The sequence below is a fragment of the Zalophus californianus genome, chromosome 10 (genome assembly GCF_009762305.2).
Source record: "Zalophus californianus isolate mZalCal1 chromosome 10, mZalCal1.pri.v2, whole genome shotgun sequence".
NCBI classification, from domain to species: Eukaryota; Metazoa; Chordata; class Mammalia; order Carnivora; family Otariidae; genus Zalophus; species Zalophus californianus.
This window is the reverse complement of record NC_045604.1, coordinates 39,356,732-39,370,070: the sequence shown is the minus strand read 5'-3', so window position 1 is coordinate 39,370,070 and position 13,339 is coordinate 39,356,732. Positions and strand designations below refer to the sequence as shown.

At 44.9% G+C, this 13,339-nt stretch overlaps 1 protein-coding gene across 9 annotated transcripts in view; it reads right to left on the bottom strand.

Annotated features, from left to right (window-relative positions):
* The window catches only part of PROX1 (prospero homeobox 1), a 57,480-nt gene that overhangs the window by 17,427 nt on the left and 26,714 nt on the right, over window positions 1-13,339 (bottom strand). For 8 of the 9 annotated variants that reach the window (XM_027611048.2, XM_027611052.2, XM_027611046.2 and 5 more), the window contains one exon: window positions 11,337-11,531. In XM_027611048.2, coding sequence (XP_027466849.1) covers window positions 11,337-11,531 — 195 coding nt within the window. Of the gene's footprint in view, window positions 1-4,373; window positions 4,724-11,336; window positions 11,532-13,339 lie in introns of those variants that run through there. The other variant, XM_027611054.1, reaches the window with a different exon arrangement.

The window sequence follows — 13,339 nt, the reverse complement described above, 5'->3', positions numbered from 1 at the left end:
ACCCAGCCTAATAGTGAAGGTAGTTATCCGAAACAACTCTTTCTGTCCTGAACGAGGGCAGATGTTGTATTATATACAGAGGTTCATGCATAGCGGAAATGCTGATGGTCCAGGTGGAGGTATGGCATAGTGGGATACGTGTGGGAACAGGTATATAGCATCTCTCTTAGTTTATTCAGTTCTGTTCCATCTCCTAGAAAACCCACTCACATGAGGGCTTCAGGACAAATGTCCTCATTGTTTGGCTGCCCTAGCCAACCCAACCCATAAAGTGAGCAGCAAGTATAATGACTCGTGCCAATTCAGTCAATAAATGTTTATGAATTTAAAAAATTAGTCTCTGTAATCCCAGCATGGGAGTTGCCACATCTCCAAGGGCACTGTTGAGATTTAGATCTGCAAAGAGAGCGTTGGGAGAACACGAAAATGGGTACCCTAGAGATTGTCACTGAGATAATTAAGCCACAGCAGAGCCACAAGGGTGGAAGTGGTCCCACATGGGCACCATCTGGATTCCTAGGGGCTCCACAGTCACTGCTTAAAGCTTCGCATCGTGCCCAGGATTTATTTCAAGAATGCAGAATGTGTTCTAGAATCACAGAATTTCAAAGATAGAACAAAGCTCTGTGTTTCATCTTATCACTTGACGGGTGAGCAAAGTAGAGCTCAACAAGGCAGGTGTGGCCAGAAGCAGACCCTCTAATCTGGTGTTCCCTCGGCCAGAACCCCTCCCCTCATTGCTGCCCTTCTCATCTGGAACCCATGACTCCAGAATCCTGGAGTTGGTCCAGGCTGGTGTCACCTTTACAGCCACACCTGGGGCAGGAGGAATCACTTTCTCTTTTTAAAAACCAGTTTTGCATTGACTCTTTGTCCCAATTCTGATGAGAACTCCGTGTTTGCTCATTTGTTTGTTTGCCTATTTAGGATCAGCAGGAAATGGTGCAATCGTTGAGCTACTGATAACAGCAGCAAGGTAACTTTTACTTGGCTCTATGAATTAATAAAAGCAAATGCTTATACAGCACTTACTCTGTGCTAATACAGTCATGTATATTCATTTAATTCTGAAGACAACTCTGTGAGGTAGTTGCTATTATTTTCCCCATTTTATAGACAAGGAAACTGAGGCACAGGGAGGGTAAGACACTTGCCAAGGTTTCAAGAGCTGGGATCTGACCCCAGGAACCAGTTCCAGAATCCATGCTCTTAGGTTCTGCACTATTATTAGTTCAGGACCACTGACATTGCAAAGACTCCCCAAAGGATTTCCTTCTTAAGATTTCAAGGTGATGCTTTCATATAAAATAACACCTACTTGTAAGTGAACATTTTGTTTCCTGCCTAAGAATAATTTAGAGGCCAGAGCTTTCTTGCCCTAGTTTTAGCATTTTAAAGACTCAAGCCCAAGACTAAGGCCATGTCTTCATGATATCAAATGCCCTGATACTTTATCTACAGAAACACTGAAAACATCCAGACAGCATGGTGGATCTGCCCATTTTTTTATTTGGCTGGATATGTCCTGGAGACACATTCAGATTTGCCAGAATACTTGCCAAGAGGCTCATAAATTGGTGTCAGGGGATCATCTTAAGCAAAAAGTGCTACTGAGATGTTACTCAAGAAATCCAACTTCTGAGGATAAACTTCTGGGACCAACAAAACAAATCGCATTGGGTGTGTGTGAGAGAGGTACAACCACCAAACTATAGTGTGGCTGCCCATGGCTGGAATTCTGTCCTGTGGTCTGGTAAGTGCAACTATCCCTCGAGAAGACACAGTCATGCCGGAAATGCATTACAGAAGGGCAGCGAAAATGATCAGGGGCAGCCCACTTACTGTATGAGATTAGACTTTTAAAAAGGATTAGAGCCCCTTAATCTGGAGAGATGAAGATTAAGAGGGAGGAATGATCAAAGTCTATAAAATCAGAAAGGAAATGGAGAATATGGTCACAGTCCTGTTCACAAATCCCAGGATATTATAACAAGGGAGATCCTTTGGAGTTCCAGGGAAATCACTTTAAGAACCATAAAAAGAAGATGCAATTTTCACAGCAGGTAATAAATTTAGAGAATTATTATCTTGAGGAGTGATATACTCTGAGAATGCAGTTAAGTTTAAAAAAAGGTTTAAATAAACCCATGGGTGATAAAACCATAATGAGCTAATGACGGAAGGTTGGGAATGTTCTGGGGACATCCTGAGTCTTTCGAAAATGATTCCATCAATGACAAGTACCAGTCTCTCCTGGCCAGAGGGCTGGGTAGCTGACTGATCTGACCACCTCTCCCTTTACTCTCCCAGCCAGATCGTTCCTAAGATTTGGAACGGGGCTCAGGGACTGGAGAGTGTTCGGGCCTGGTACCATATGACAACTCATTCCTCACCAGGAGTTTTCTTTATTCCTTACCGGTGTCTCTGTCCTAGATCTGACCATGATTCCCATAAAAATATGAACTTAATCCTTAAAACGAAAAATCTGTTTTATTCAAGATAGAGACATTTCAAACATCTTATGTTGCAGTGGTTGGGAGATAAAAAACTGGTTAAACTCTCCATTGGGGAAACTACTCATAGTATGGTAACACAGGCCAATTAGTTCAAATTTAAGGGGAAATTAAACATCCCAATTATGGAGCACCCATCACAGCCCAACATACTAAACTCTGAAATTTACTGCAGTTAATGGAGAAACCAGCACACCTTAACAAAAGCCGTGGTTCTGTGAAATACACAGAATAAAACTTAAGGGGAATGTTTCAGCTCCTTTCCCAAAAAGCCAAGTGCTAATCACTTTAAATATCTAATAATAGGTCATTGTTGGGGGCTGGGGAGGTTAGGGCCGCAGAAGGAGGCAGGGGACTTCGGTAGGGGGATGAGTGGAGATGAAGATTCCATTCATAGAAAAAGAACCTTCAGATGACCATAACATGCAGAGCGAAGTGTGAAGAATCTTTTCTGCACTCACATTTTAGACTGCTTTCTGAAAATTGTTAAAATGTGGCAATGTGTAGAAAGCAAATAAATGAGCCAAGGAGAGGAAAGAAGTGGCATGGAGGAGAAAGGCATCCGTCCAATAAGCAGTATCTAATAACTCCTCATCCCAGCCCGATCTACCGTCATATACTGGGAGCAGTCCCCTGGTATCTCCGCAAACCACAGGTTTGAAAATGTTAGCCCTTGTGTTGGGGAGCTGTTCAAAGTCACTCTCCATCTGGGGAACGGAGAAGTAGGAAGGTGGCAAGGGGTGGGGATGGGTTAAGGGGTAGAGTCACCCTGCTTCTCATTGTAGACCTCAGAGTGATTTGGGCAAGAAAACTGGGACATCTGGAGTTCAGAAGTCGAGGAAAATGGGGAAGAACCGGGAAGATGAATACACGATCATCAGTGACACAAAAGAACGGAGCAGAAAGAAGCCTGGGCTTGGGCACTCGCGTCTGGCAAGGAGGCCAGCAGCAGGGCTAATGAAGCATTTGTGGTGTGGGATGTTTGCCAGCGCAACAAAGAAGATGTGCTTGGGTTCTGCAGATGTGCCAGGGCCCCCAGAGCAAAATAATGACATAATCACCATCAGTGTCACAGACCAGACTGTACACAAGGTGACGGGGGGGGGGGGGCTGTAACACACACACAGGGAGGACTTGCCACGGCCCACAGCGGCGGCTGCCCCGAGGCCTGGCAGGCAGGCAGAACTACCTAGCCTAGCTGTCTCTAGCTGGATCTTTGATCCTGGGCGGGGGGGGGGCTTGTCCCCACCACCAGTGGGGGTTTCTCATCCGACCCAAGTTCCTCCCGAGGAGGAGGCAGCAGCAATCTGAAAAGCTTACGAGAGCTTCAGACTGGCAGGAAAAAAAAAAAGTGAATAAAGAGAAGCAAGGGGGAAATGGAAGGAGGGAGCTTCTCCCTCCTGAGAGGGAGAGACAAACTCCCTCTGCCTTCTGCCAAGTTCTGTGCTCAGACTTTTCTCGAACCGGGCCCTGGCCATCCCACCTGAGGTATCAATATGATCATGGACGTCTGTGTTTCCGGCTGTAAAGGGAAGACAAGAAAAATCTGGGGGCACCTGCGGGGGCCCAGGAGGCCGCGACTGGGTCACGCATGGCACCCCCCCTCGGCACAAGGGTACGGGTAGCAGGCAGGCGGGAGGAAGCGGCCCCCGCCCATCTGAAACCAGGTTTGTCGGAGGGTTCGGCACCTGCCGCGGCTCCCGCCCGCTAAGGTGGGTGTGTTAGTACAGCTGTCTGGCTTCTAAGTGACTTTTGTCAGTTTGAAAGTGAAAGTCTGTTTGAGGAGCTGCAAGAACAACAGCCCAGAGCCCGGAAGAAGAGCTTGCAGCACAAAGGACTGAGGCTACACTCGTGTCCCTTTTCATTGCTTCTGATGAAAGATTCATAAGAAGAACTTTAATTTTTTATGACCCCCCTTTTTGGTATGACTATATTAGTTGTGTCAACTTCCATACACAGCTTCTCTTAAAATACCAAAAAAGTGGTGAAAGTTGTTCAAGGAGGTTACGGGGACAGAATCACTTCTGGCCATCGTGATGGGTCCCTTCATCCGGGAGGGGCTGCTCTGAGAGACCCAGAGATTTCCTTGAGATAGGCTTCCCTTCAGCCTCGACGTCACTGTGCACCCGACAGGGATCTTAAACCTTTCTAATGTGCCCGTTCAACCGCTCTTTGGAAGAACAATTATATTTGTTTTTCTTGGCTTCACCCTATTTAACAGGAACAGAAGTATAATAATCATTAATGGCCCTCCTCCTTTACTTCTCAAATAGCTGTCTCCACATTGCATCTTTCAGTTTGTGTCTCAGCCAAAAGCAGGGGTTGGGGGGCACACAGATTGCATGGTTTTGTGTCATGTTACCAAATAGCACTGGAGGATTGGCTTAAGGCAATCACTGAAGGTGACACAATATTTTTAAACAAGAATGATCTACTTTCAAGAACCAAAGTCCTATGCCTCACCAAAAAGAGCGTTTGCAAAAAAGACTTACTCTTACAAATTTATACTGAGACGCTTAAGAGAAATGAGTGAACGAGCACTAAATTTTCTGCCCTGCGGCTGAAAAGGAACCAAATGATTACAGTGAAATCAAATCCGGGAGTGGTTAGGAGGCCGAGGAAATTTGATTTAAAATATTATTGGCCACGTGAAAAGGGATCGCCAACTTTTGAACAAGCTTTAGGTGGCTAAATGAGTTTGTTTCATCTAGACGAAATAAACAGGCTCATTTTCAAAAGGCTGTCAGAACTTCTCCAGACATTTAAGCCAGGATGGGCCGAACACAATGCTAACATCCCACCGAAAGCTCCAGCCACCACCAGCGGCTCTCTGCAGAGAACTTGCTCCCTTTCTCCTATTGATAACCCTTTGTGGGACGAAGAAAAAGAGCAGAGGCAAGGAGAACTGAATGTCAGACAATAGACATCACTCCACACACTGTCTCTGAACTTCCCTCATCTCTGAAGGACAATTAATTATGAAGGCCTTAGGGGTAGGTCGTAGCAAGGGAAAACCCACTGCCATCCCAGCATCACGGCTGCCACCTCTGTGTTTGCTAAATGGCTTCTCCTGTTGGGGTACAGCCACCAAGAGAGCCAATAGATCATGGGGGGGGCGGGGAGGGAGGGAAGCAAAAGATTTTTTTTGTGTGTGCGTCTGCCCTTGTATAATTCTATTCTCACTGTGAACTCATCCATACACAAAACACAAGGACAATTTTTTTTTTTTTTAAAGAGAGAAAAGCCACAGGGTAGGTTGCAGCAGAAACGGCCTCTCAGTGGTGTGTTAAAAAGGATGGTCTTTTCACCAAATCATTTCATAGAGGCAAAACAGACTAACACAAAGAGTCGAGACTTTTTCTCCGACATTAAATGGAGTAACTGATAAGGTCAGACATATGATACCTAAAGACATGAATCTGTGAACTCTTGAAGTCAAAGGGCCTCTCTGTGCTGAGGAACAATCTTTCAAAGGAAATAGATCATAGAACTCCACTGAATCCGCTTTAAACTTTATGAAGCAGGAGGAGAAAAAGCTCTAAGTAGGGAAGCTTGACAGAAGAGCCTTGAACTATTTTCTGAAGGAAAGATGAGACCCTCCCTAGGCTGCCACAAAACATTTTTTTTTTCCTAAAGGCTTCTCTGAACTTTGATATGTGCCAAGACACTGCCATTGAAAGCTGTATAATTATGTGCTATAGCCACTGTAGAAAATGCTTTGTTCACCCCAACAAAGGACAATAAGCAAAGTAAAGCGACGTTACACTGTATCTTTTTCTTTAAGAATGTTGAGAAAGGTCATGGAATGCTATAACTAATAAAGCTGTTGAGTAAGGAGGTTTTAAAGCTGATCTTACTGTGCTTGAATGTAACCCAATGACAAAAAAGACACAGGGAGCTAAAAATGCAAGGACATTACCAAATAGATGATAAATCAATGGGCCCGCTTCATTATACTGATCAACACCTTGAATCCCAAAAGGACGGTGGGGCAAAAATGAGGCTCCGTGCATGCACAATCCTGCCTCTGCCCCCCAGCCCCCCCCCCAGCCCCCACCCCTTCCAGCCCACCTCGAAGCCGGCCTCTTTACAGTTCTGTCCCTCACACTTCAGGCCATCATTCTGCATAGGAATATGTTCCCAGACAGCCATGTGTGTACATATATTTAGGGAACATTCACTTAGTCTCTTAAAAGATCAATTTGGCTTGTCAGTGGCGGGACTGGCAGGGGAAGAAATGGTAAGAGTCTCTTTCCCTCCTCACCGCCCACCAAGGATGTGTGTCATGTGATCACTCAAATGGCTCAGCAGCTCAGAGGCCAAAAGACCACAACGGCAGTAAAAGGGTTTCACTCATGTGCCAGTTTCCCAAATGATCACTCATATTTAAGTATCTATTTGGAGAGGAGGGAAGCGCTTCCTAAACCCACCTGTCCTCATTTTTCTTTAGAGCGGTGACAATGTGAATGAAAGATTTCCAAATACATGAAATCTTCTTCAACGTGGGTTGTGTGGGAAGCGGGAGGGTTGGGGGCGGGCGGGCAGGCGGGGTGGAGAGAATGTGTTCAGCACGTGTATTTCAGTGTCTGCAGTGGGGGTGGGGTGTGAGGGGTGCTGCATTTTGATTTTCTCTTTCAACAGTGCAGAAGTGGGTCTGCAGAACTACCCTTCTTGCGGGTCATGTGACGCCTGGAAAAAAGTTGAGCCACAGGCTCTGTGATGAAGCATCTGCTCGGTGGGATGTCAGTGTCTTAGGAGATGGTCTGTACGAGTCCGCTAATCGATGAGTCAAGTTCCCCATTCTGTTTCTTTCTCGGCCTCCCCTCCCCACACCTGGGTCTTGAGGGAGGGCAGTTGGGGCTGGTCACTCTTACAGGGCACGGGGACCCTGCCTGCTGATAAATGGCTATCACTTGTAGGCCTGGGAGGGATGCTGGCTGAGCACCGAGGGGCAAAAGCCACCTCCTCTTGGTACTGGAGAAGGACAGGGAGCGCGCAGGGCAGCCTTGGAAACTGACAGCCATCATTACCTTCCTTCCTGTCACAATTGTGAGGGAAACAAAAAAGTAATAAAATCCAACTCCTCTGCCCCTAAAGTCAGAAGTATCAGTATGATTTAAAAACTGGGAAGGGATCCCAACCCTCCTTCCCCTCCCCATAAAAAAATGCTGGAACCTCTTCAAAGGGAAGTGAGAATGAGGCATGGAAATATATACCATAACACCTGGAAAGACAAATTTATTGTTGCCAATCTCATTAAACGTGAGAAGCAGGAGTGAAAGATGCAGCCTGTAATTAAACACCCCTCTCCTGCACACCTTCGCACACTCACCTTCAGAAGCCAGATGCCCCACCCCATGTGAGGTGGCCAGCACAGACTGACGGTGGCGTGCGTGCCCCTCCCCTGTCTGTGTCTTCTCCCCCTTCCCCTGGGTCTTCTCAAGCTCTCACCACACTAAGTCTGAGTGCTGTGCCAAGAATCTTGGCCATTGTGTAAACTGATACAAAAGGCAGAACAAGCCCTCCTGTCACTTAGAAGGTCCTGACTCATAAAGGCCAGGAAACGCAGGGTCCAGAGGAGGAGATTCAAGCCACTCCCTCCTCGCTAGTGATAAACCTTCCCCATCTGCTTTATTTTCCTGTAGGCCAGGGGTCAGCAACCACTCTGGCCTTGAGAGCCATGAGCAGCAGGGGCTGGAGGGGGGTGGTGCTAAGCAGTGACAGAGGTGCCACCAGCAAGCTTATGACAGAGGCAGAGACAGAGCAGAAAGCTGAAAAAAAGACAAGCAGCAGAAGAGAAAGAAGGAAGGAGGGAAGGCATTAGCTTCATTCTCTTTCCCTGGTTCTACCTGTTCCCACCAGTTTAGAATTACTTAAAAAATAGTAGAAAGCTTTAGGCAGACTGAACTTTTTCTTCTATTAACACCCACAGCATTATTACTGCTCACACTAAATAAGTTAATACTGGTAAAACACTTAGAAGAGTGCCCAGGACTGTAGAGTACAGCCAATAAACGTTAGCTATTTTGTTACTGTTACAAACAACTGATTGAGAAATTTAAAAATGCCATCAATAAGCTGTTTTATTATTTGACTAGCTAATACTCAATTGGGTGAATATATAGTCCTTTAAACTGACTGGATCTTTGGGCAACATGTAGCCATAACTTCAAAATCTCTCTACCATGCTTCATCCCTGTTTAAAAATTAGAAAAAAACAAAAACCAAAAAACAACAACCCAAGGTGTAGTTCTCTATTTGGCCATCCTCTTTACTTGCTCCTGTTAGACTACAGATTCACTTTACTTGATCTTAAGAGGAGAAGCCTAAATACAAAAGTCAAGCAGGGCACACAGTATCAGCTGAGATATTCAGCTTGAGGTGCCGGGTCTACTTGTGGCTCGTGGGCCACGGCCCGCAGTGGTCAAGCTACATTGATAAGACCAGTGGCTTTTTAAGCATCTCACTTAAGCACTGACCTCCATGCACAAAGGCACAGAAAAGAAGGGATCATCTTATCTGAAGCTTCTGCGCCCAACTGGGAGGCGAAATGAAAAGCTATTTAGTGATTGGGGCGAGGGGCACGCGTGTATGCATATGTGCCTAGGTGTGAGTGGAGGGAACAGCCCAGAATCCATGTTCCTGCTTTATGTCTTACCACATTTCCGGAAGGATCCTAATTTTTTGACTGAAGAAGGGAAAGACCCAGAATAGACCAATAACTCGTCTGAAGTCACATGAGAAGTGACAAAACTGCTCCCCGGGCCCCATACTCCTTGCACTGAAGCAGTCTTAAAATAGACACTGCAGATAAAGGAGAGGTGTCCTGGCTGGAAGTGGATATGATTCACAAAGAGAGAAATATCAGATGTTAATCATATTAAAGGAGGATTTAGATGATGCTAAATGGAGCAGCTTGTTGGGTACCTCTTGGTGCCAGCCATCCCTGCTTGTGACATTTTGGCCCTTGTGCTGTGAGCAGGGGATTAAATTCCAACCAGGTAAGGTTTAAGAACCCTAAAACTCCTAATGTGCACCATAAGGATTTGTCCTCTCGAGAATATTACACAGCAGAAATGCAGAACTCATTGAGTGAATCTTGGGCAATTCTTTTAGGAAGCTTGACGCACACCGCCAAACAAATATTTGTCGGTATCAGCTCTTAAAGAGTTCACTAGTACACAGCTGAATTCTCTTCGGGTAAAGTTTAGAGCAACAGACTTATCAGAAAGGGGGAGAAAAAGAAATGAAAGTCTTCATAAGATTTCTTTAAAATGTCTAGCCATAATCCTATTCTTCAGCTCTAGAGGAAATTCTGTTGGAGAGTTCTGTCAGGACGGTAAACCAGTGCTGTCTTACAACAGACTTTAAACACAGAGACTTTATAATGGTGAAGCAAAACAAGAAGGATCCCCACTTTTAATGTGTTCAAACAGCCAAAGAGAAACTTTGCTCATAACACCTTTGGCAAGAAACACATATTCGTCTTGGATAACACAGATAAATTAAATTGCAGTAGAACCGTTCAAACTTTCAAGGGAAAACCATGACCTCCCCATGGCTAAGTTTCCACCTTTGGTGCTTGATCAGCCACCATCACTGATCTGCACTGCCAAAAAAAGTGGAAGAATGGCCCCAAAAGGAATGGGCAAGTCCCTTCCATTGACAAGTATAGACCAAGATGCCCTTCTCTTCCTTTGAAGTTGCCAAATTCCTGGGTGTTTCTGAGTGCCTATCTTACATGACGAAAGCATGAGTATTATCATAAGGTCCCCTGTAGGAGTAGATGGGGGGAAAAGAACATTCCTATCCTCAAGATAACACAAGAAAAGGACTAACGTGGTCAAGCCACCCACAACCTGTCTACACGCACCACCAGGGGTTCAGCCTGCAGAACCCTGCCACATTCTCACCTCTAACTATTGTTGCCTCATCCAGCAGGGCTCAGCAAAATGCCTTTGTGAGGACTGGGAGATTCGCTAGTGTTGTCTTATAGAGTCATCACGTTGCAATGAAAAACGTTTGCTAAGGCACAGCATTAGCCAGTAAAGAAACGCTTTACTCATAGCCACACATCTTTCACTGTTGTGTAGCTATTGCTTTCTGGGAATCGTCTATACTGCTTTGTGTATCTAGAATATGCATGTTGTAGATATACGTGTGTGTGTGTGTGTGAACAAATCGCGGCATGCTTGTGAAGCTACACATCTGCGAGATAAACATCCTAAGGCTCTCCCCCCAAAAGAACAAAAACAGAAACTAAACCATAAAAAGATGTTGATGGCTCTCTTACAATACGTACTTAGTAAATTCTCGTACCATTTCTTCCATAAAGGAAATAAATGCTGATTAAAGTAGAAACCACGGAATCACTCCCCCATCCACCTTTCTAGACTTTTTTAGAAAGCAACTTTTGCAGCGATCATTGCACATAGCCTATGTCAGCTCAATCAACATGCCAGAAACTAAGTAGCAAAAAGGCCTGTTAGAGTGGGGACCTCTTCTCTGGAAAGGGAGTCACTGTGTGTGGGTTCCTTGCTGCAATTTTCTCTGACTTCTCCAGTTCCCTTTTCTGTGGCCCATGGGTCTTCAGGCAAGCAGCAGAGCTGGGGAGTGGGAAAGGACGTAGGAGTGGGTCAGTCCCCCGTGACTCTTCCCATAGAGTGGGGCTCCTCCTCCTTCTGCTCTACCTCTTACCCTATTGCACGGGATGCTCGTGTGAGATAACAAGACTAAAACAGATTTGGGGACATTGGTAAAGAAAATAAATTTTTCTTAAAAAAAGAAAAGGGGGAGGACCAAACAATAAAGATGAGTTCCTACCTCAAAGTCATTTGCTTTATTGTAGTGCATGTTCAGAGCCCTGTACAGCTCACAGTCTCTGGTTATAGACAGCTCTTCGGTACTGGTGACTCCATCGTTGATGGCTTGACGCGCGTACTTCTCCATCTGAATGTAGTAAAACTCACGGAAATTGCTAAACCACTTGATGAGCTGAGAGGTAATGCATCTGTTGAACTGTCAAATTTAAATGTTGGAAAGGATAAGAACATGGCCATTTTCTTCATTTATTCTTTAAGCATTTGAAGTCTTTTTAAAGTTCTCCTCTCCTCCTGACTTGGACAGAGTATGTTTTTGGGATTCCACCAAAATGGTGGCAAGAGGGGTGAAAGCAGTAATACATTTATAAGAGATTATAAAACCTATCAGCAGTGGAAATCACTTCCCAACCCTCCACATTTCAAATGGAAAACTCACATTCTAAATCTGATTTTCCTTAAGAAGTTGAGTATCTTATTCTAAACACCGTTCTTCATCTTTCAATGGAAAAAACGGTATTTGTATACTTCTTTATGGAAACACATCCAAGCCACGGAGTGCTGGGAAGAGTTGTTACTTTCAAGTACAGCTTCCCTGCTTTTCAAAAAGTCCACGTTCCACCATTTTGCTTTTATGAAAAGACCTACATTGGCACCTGGTTTCACTAACTGAAAGAAATCCAAAGAGGATATTTGCTTTTCAGAAACAAAGCGACAAGGGAAAATAGTGTTCAGCATTTGCTTTGCAGCGAGCCATTAGGGAGGGAGCATGCTCCCCGAGCAGCAAGGGTGGCCCCACCAAGCTCCTTCCCTAGGAACCAGGCTCAGCATCTCAGCATCATGCCGCCATGGCTTTGCACTGTGTCTGTGAGCATCTGGGCTTTATCTTGATTTATTTTGTGCATCTGTTATCGAGATGTGTCCTAGGGTATCAGAAAAGTCTAAGAGAGGTTATTTTTTTTCAGGTCTGGGAATGCTCAACACTTTTTCCATATGAATTGACAGTAATTGCTTCTTCGCTTTCTGCCATTTCGGCTTATGACAGGTTTCAAAGGAACCCTTCTACTTTGGGATAGCAGGGGAAACCTGTACCAGAGATGGTGAGCCACGCGACTTCACCACTAGCATGATTTCTTTTTTTTAAATGAGAATTTGTGTCATCACATGGCGGCCTCATGCAATGCTGGAGAACAGCTTTCACACAAAAGGGGAGGAATCTGGCATTTGCTTATTTTTTGGTAATGGGTGATCCCCATGGCCCTCCAGCTGTGACCCCACTTTCTGTTTGCACATGGTACTCACATCTGTCTGGCCAGACTGCCGTGCCTGTTCATACACTTCCTACAGCCAGCATTGGGTAAGACCCACGCCCCTTTCTGTTGGAGTCTATGCGATTTGGAAGGTGTGGTTAAGACAGAGTACACAGACGGCCTCGACAGAAACTTTATTACATTTCTTTTTTAAATGCCAAGTTACCGTAACATGATTAGGCTTTAAAACTTTGTTTACCAAGGTTTCCTGATGACCTTTTAAATGAAGATGTCTTCCTGGATTCACTGCAAATGATACCACTCTTATTGACAGTCCTCTGTTCACGGTAAAGGACAGATGCATCTCAACTTGCCAAGTCAAAACCAATAAATCCATAGCTTTATATCAGGCAGGCTGACAGACAACCCCCTGCCTTTTGTCATCACAGGCATTCCCTTCGCTGGGCCCCCAGAAAAAGATGTACATTCATCAAAAATCAACAAAGACCACTTATCAAACACTGGCCATGAGAACATCCAGACTCCCAACAAGATGACAGCTAAAGTGTGTATTGGGGCTGTAATTACTACACAGAAAGTTGTTTCTATACTAGCAAAGATAATAAATGAATGAAAATTTATGGCAGAGAATGGACGTAACAAGGAAACAGAAGCAGGGAGACTGGTGTTTCTCCCAAAAGGCCAACTTGCATCATAATTGCCATGGAGTTGCAAGGGCCCTTACAGATAATTGACC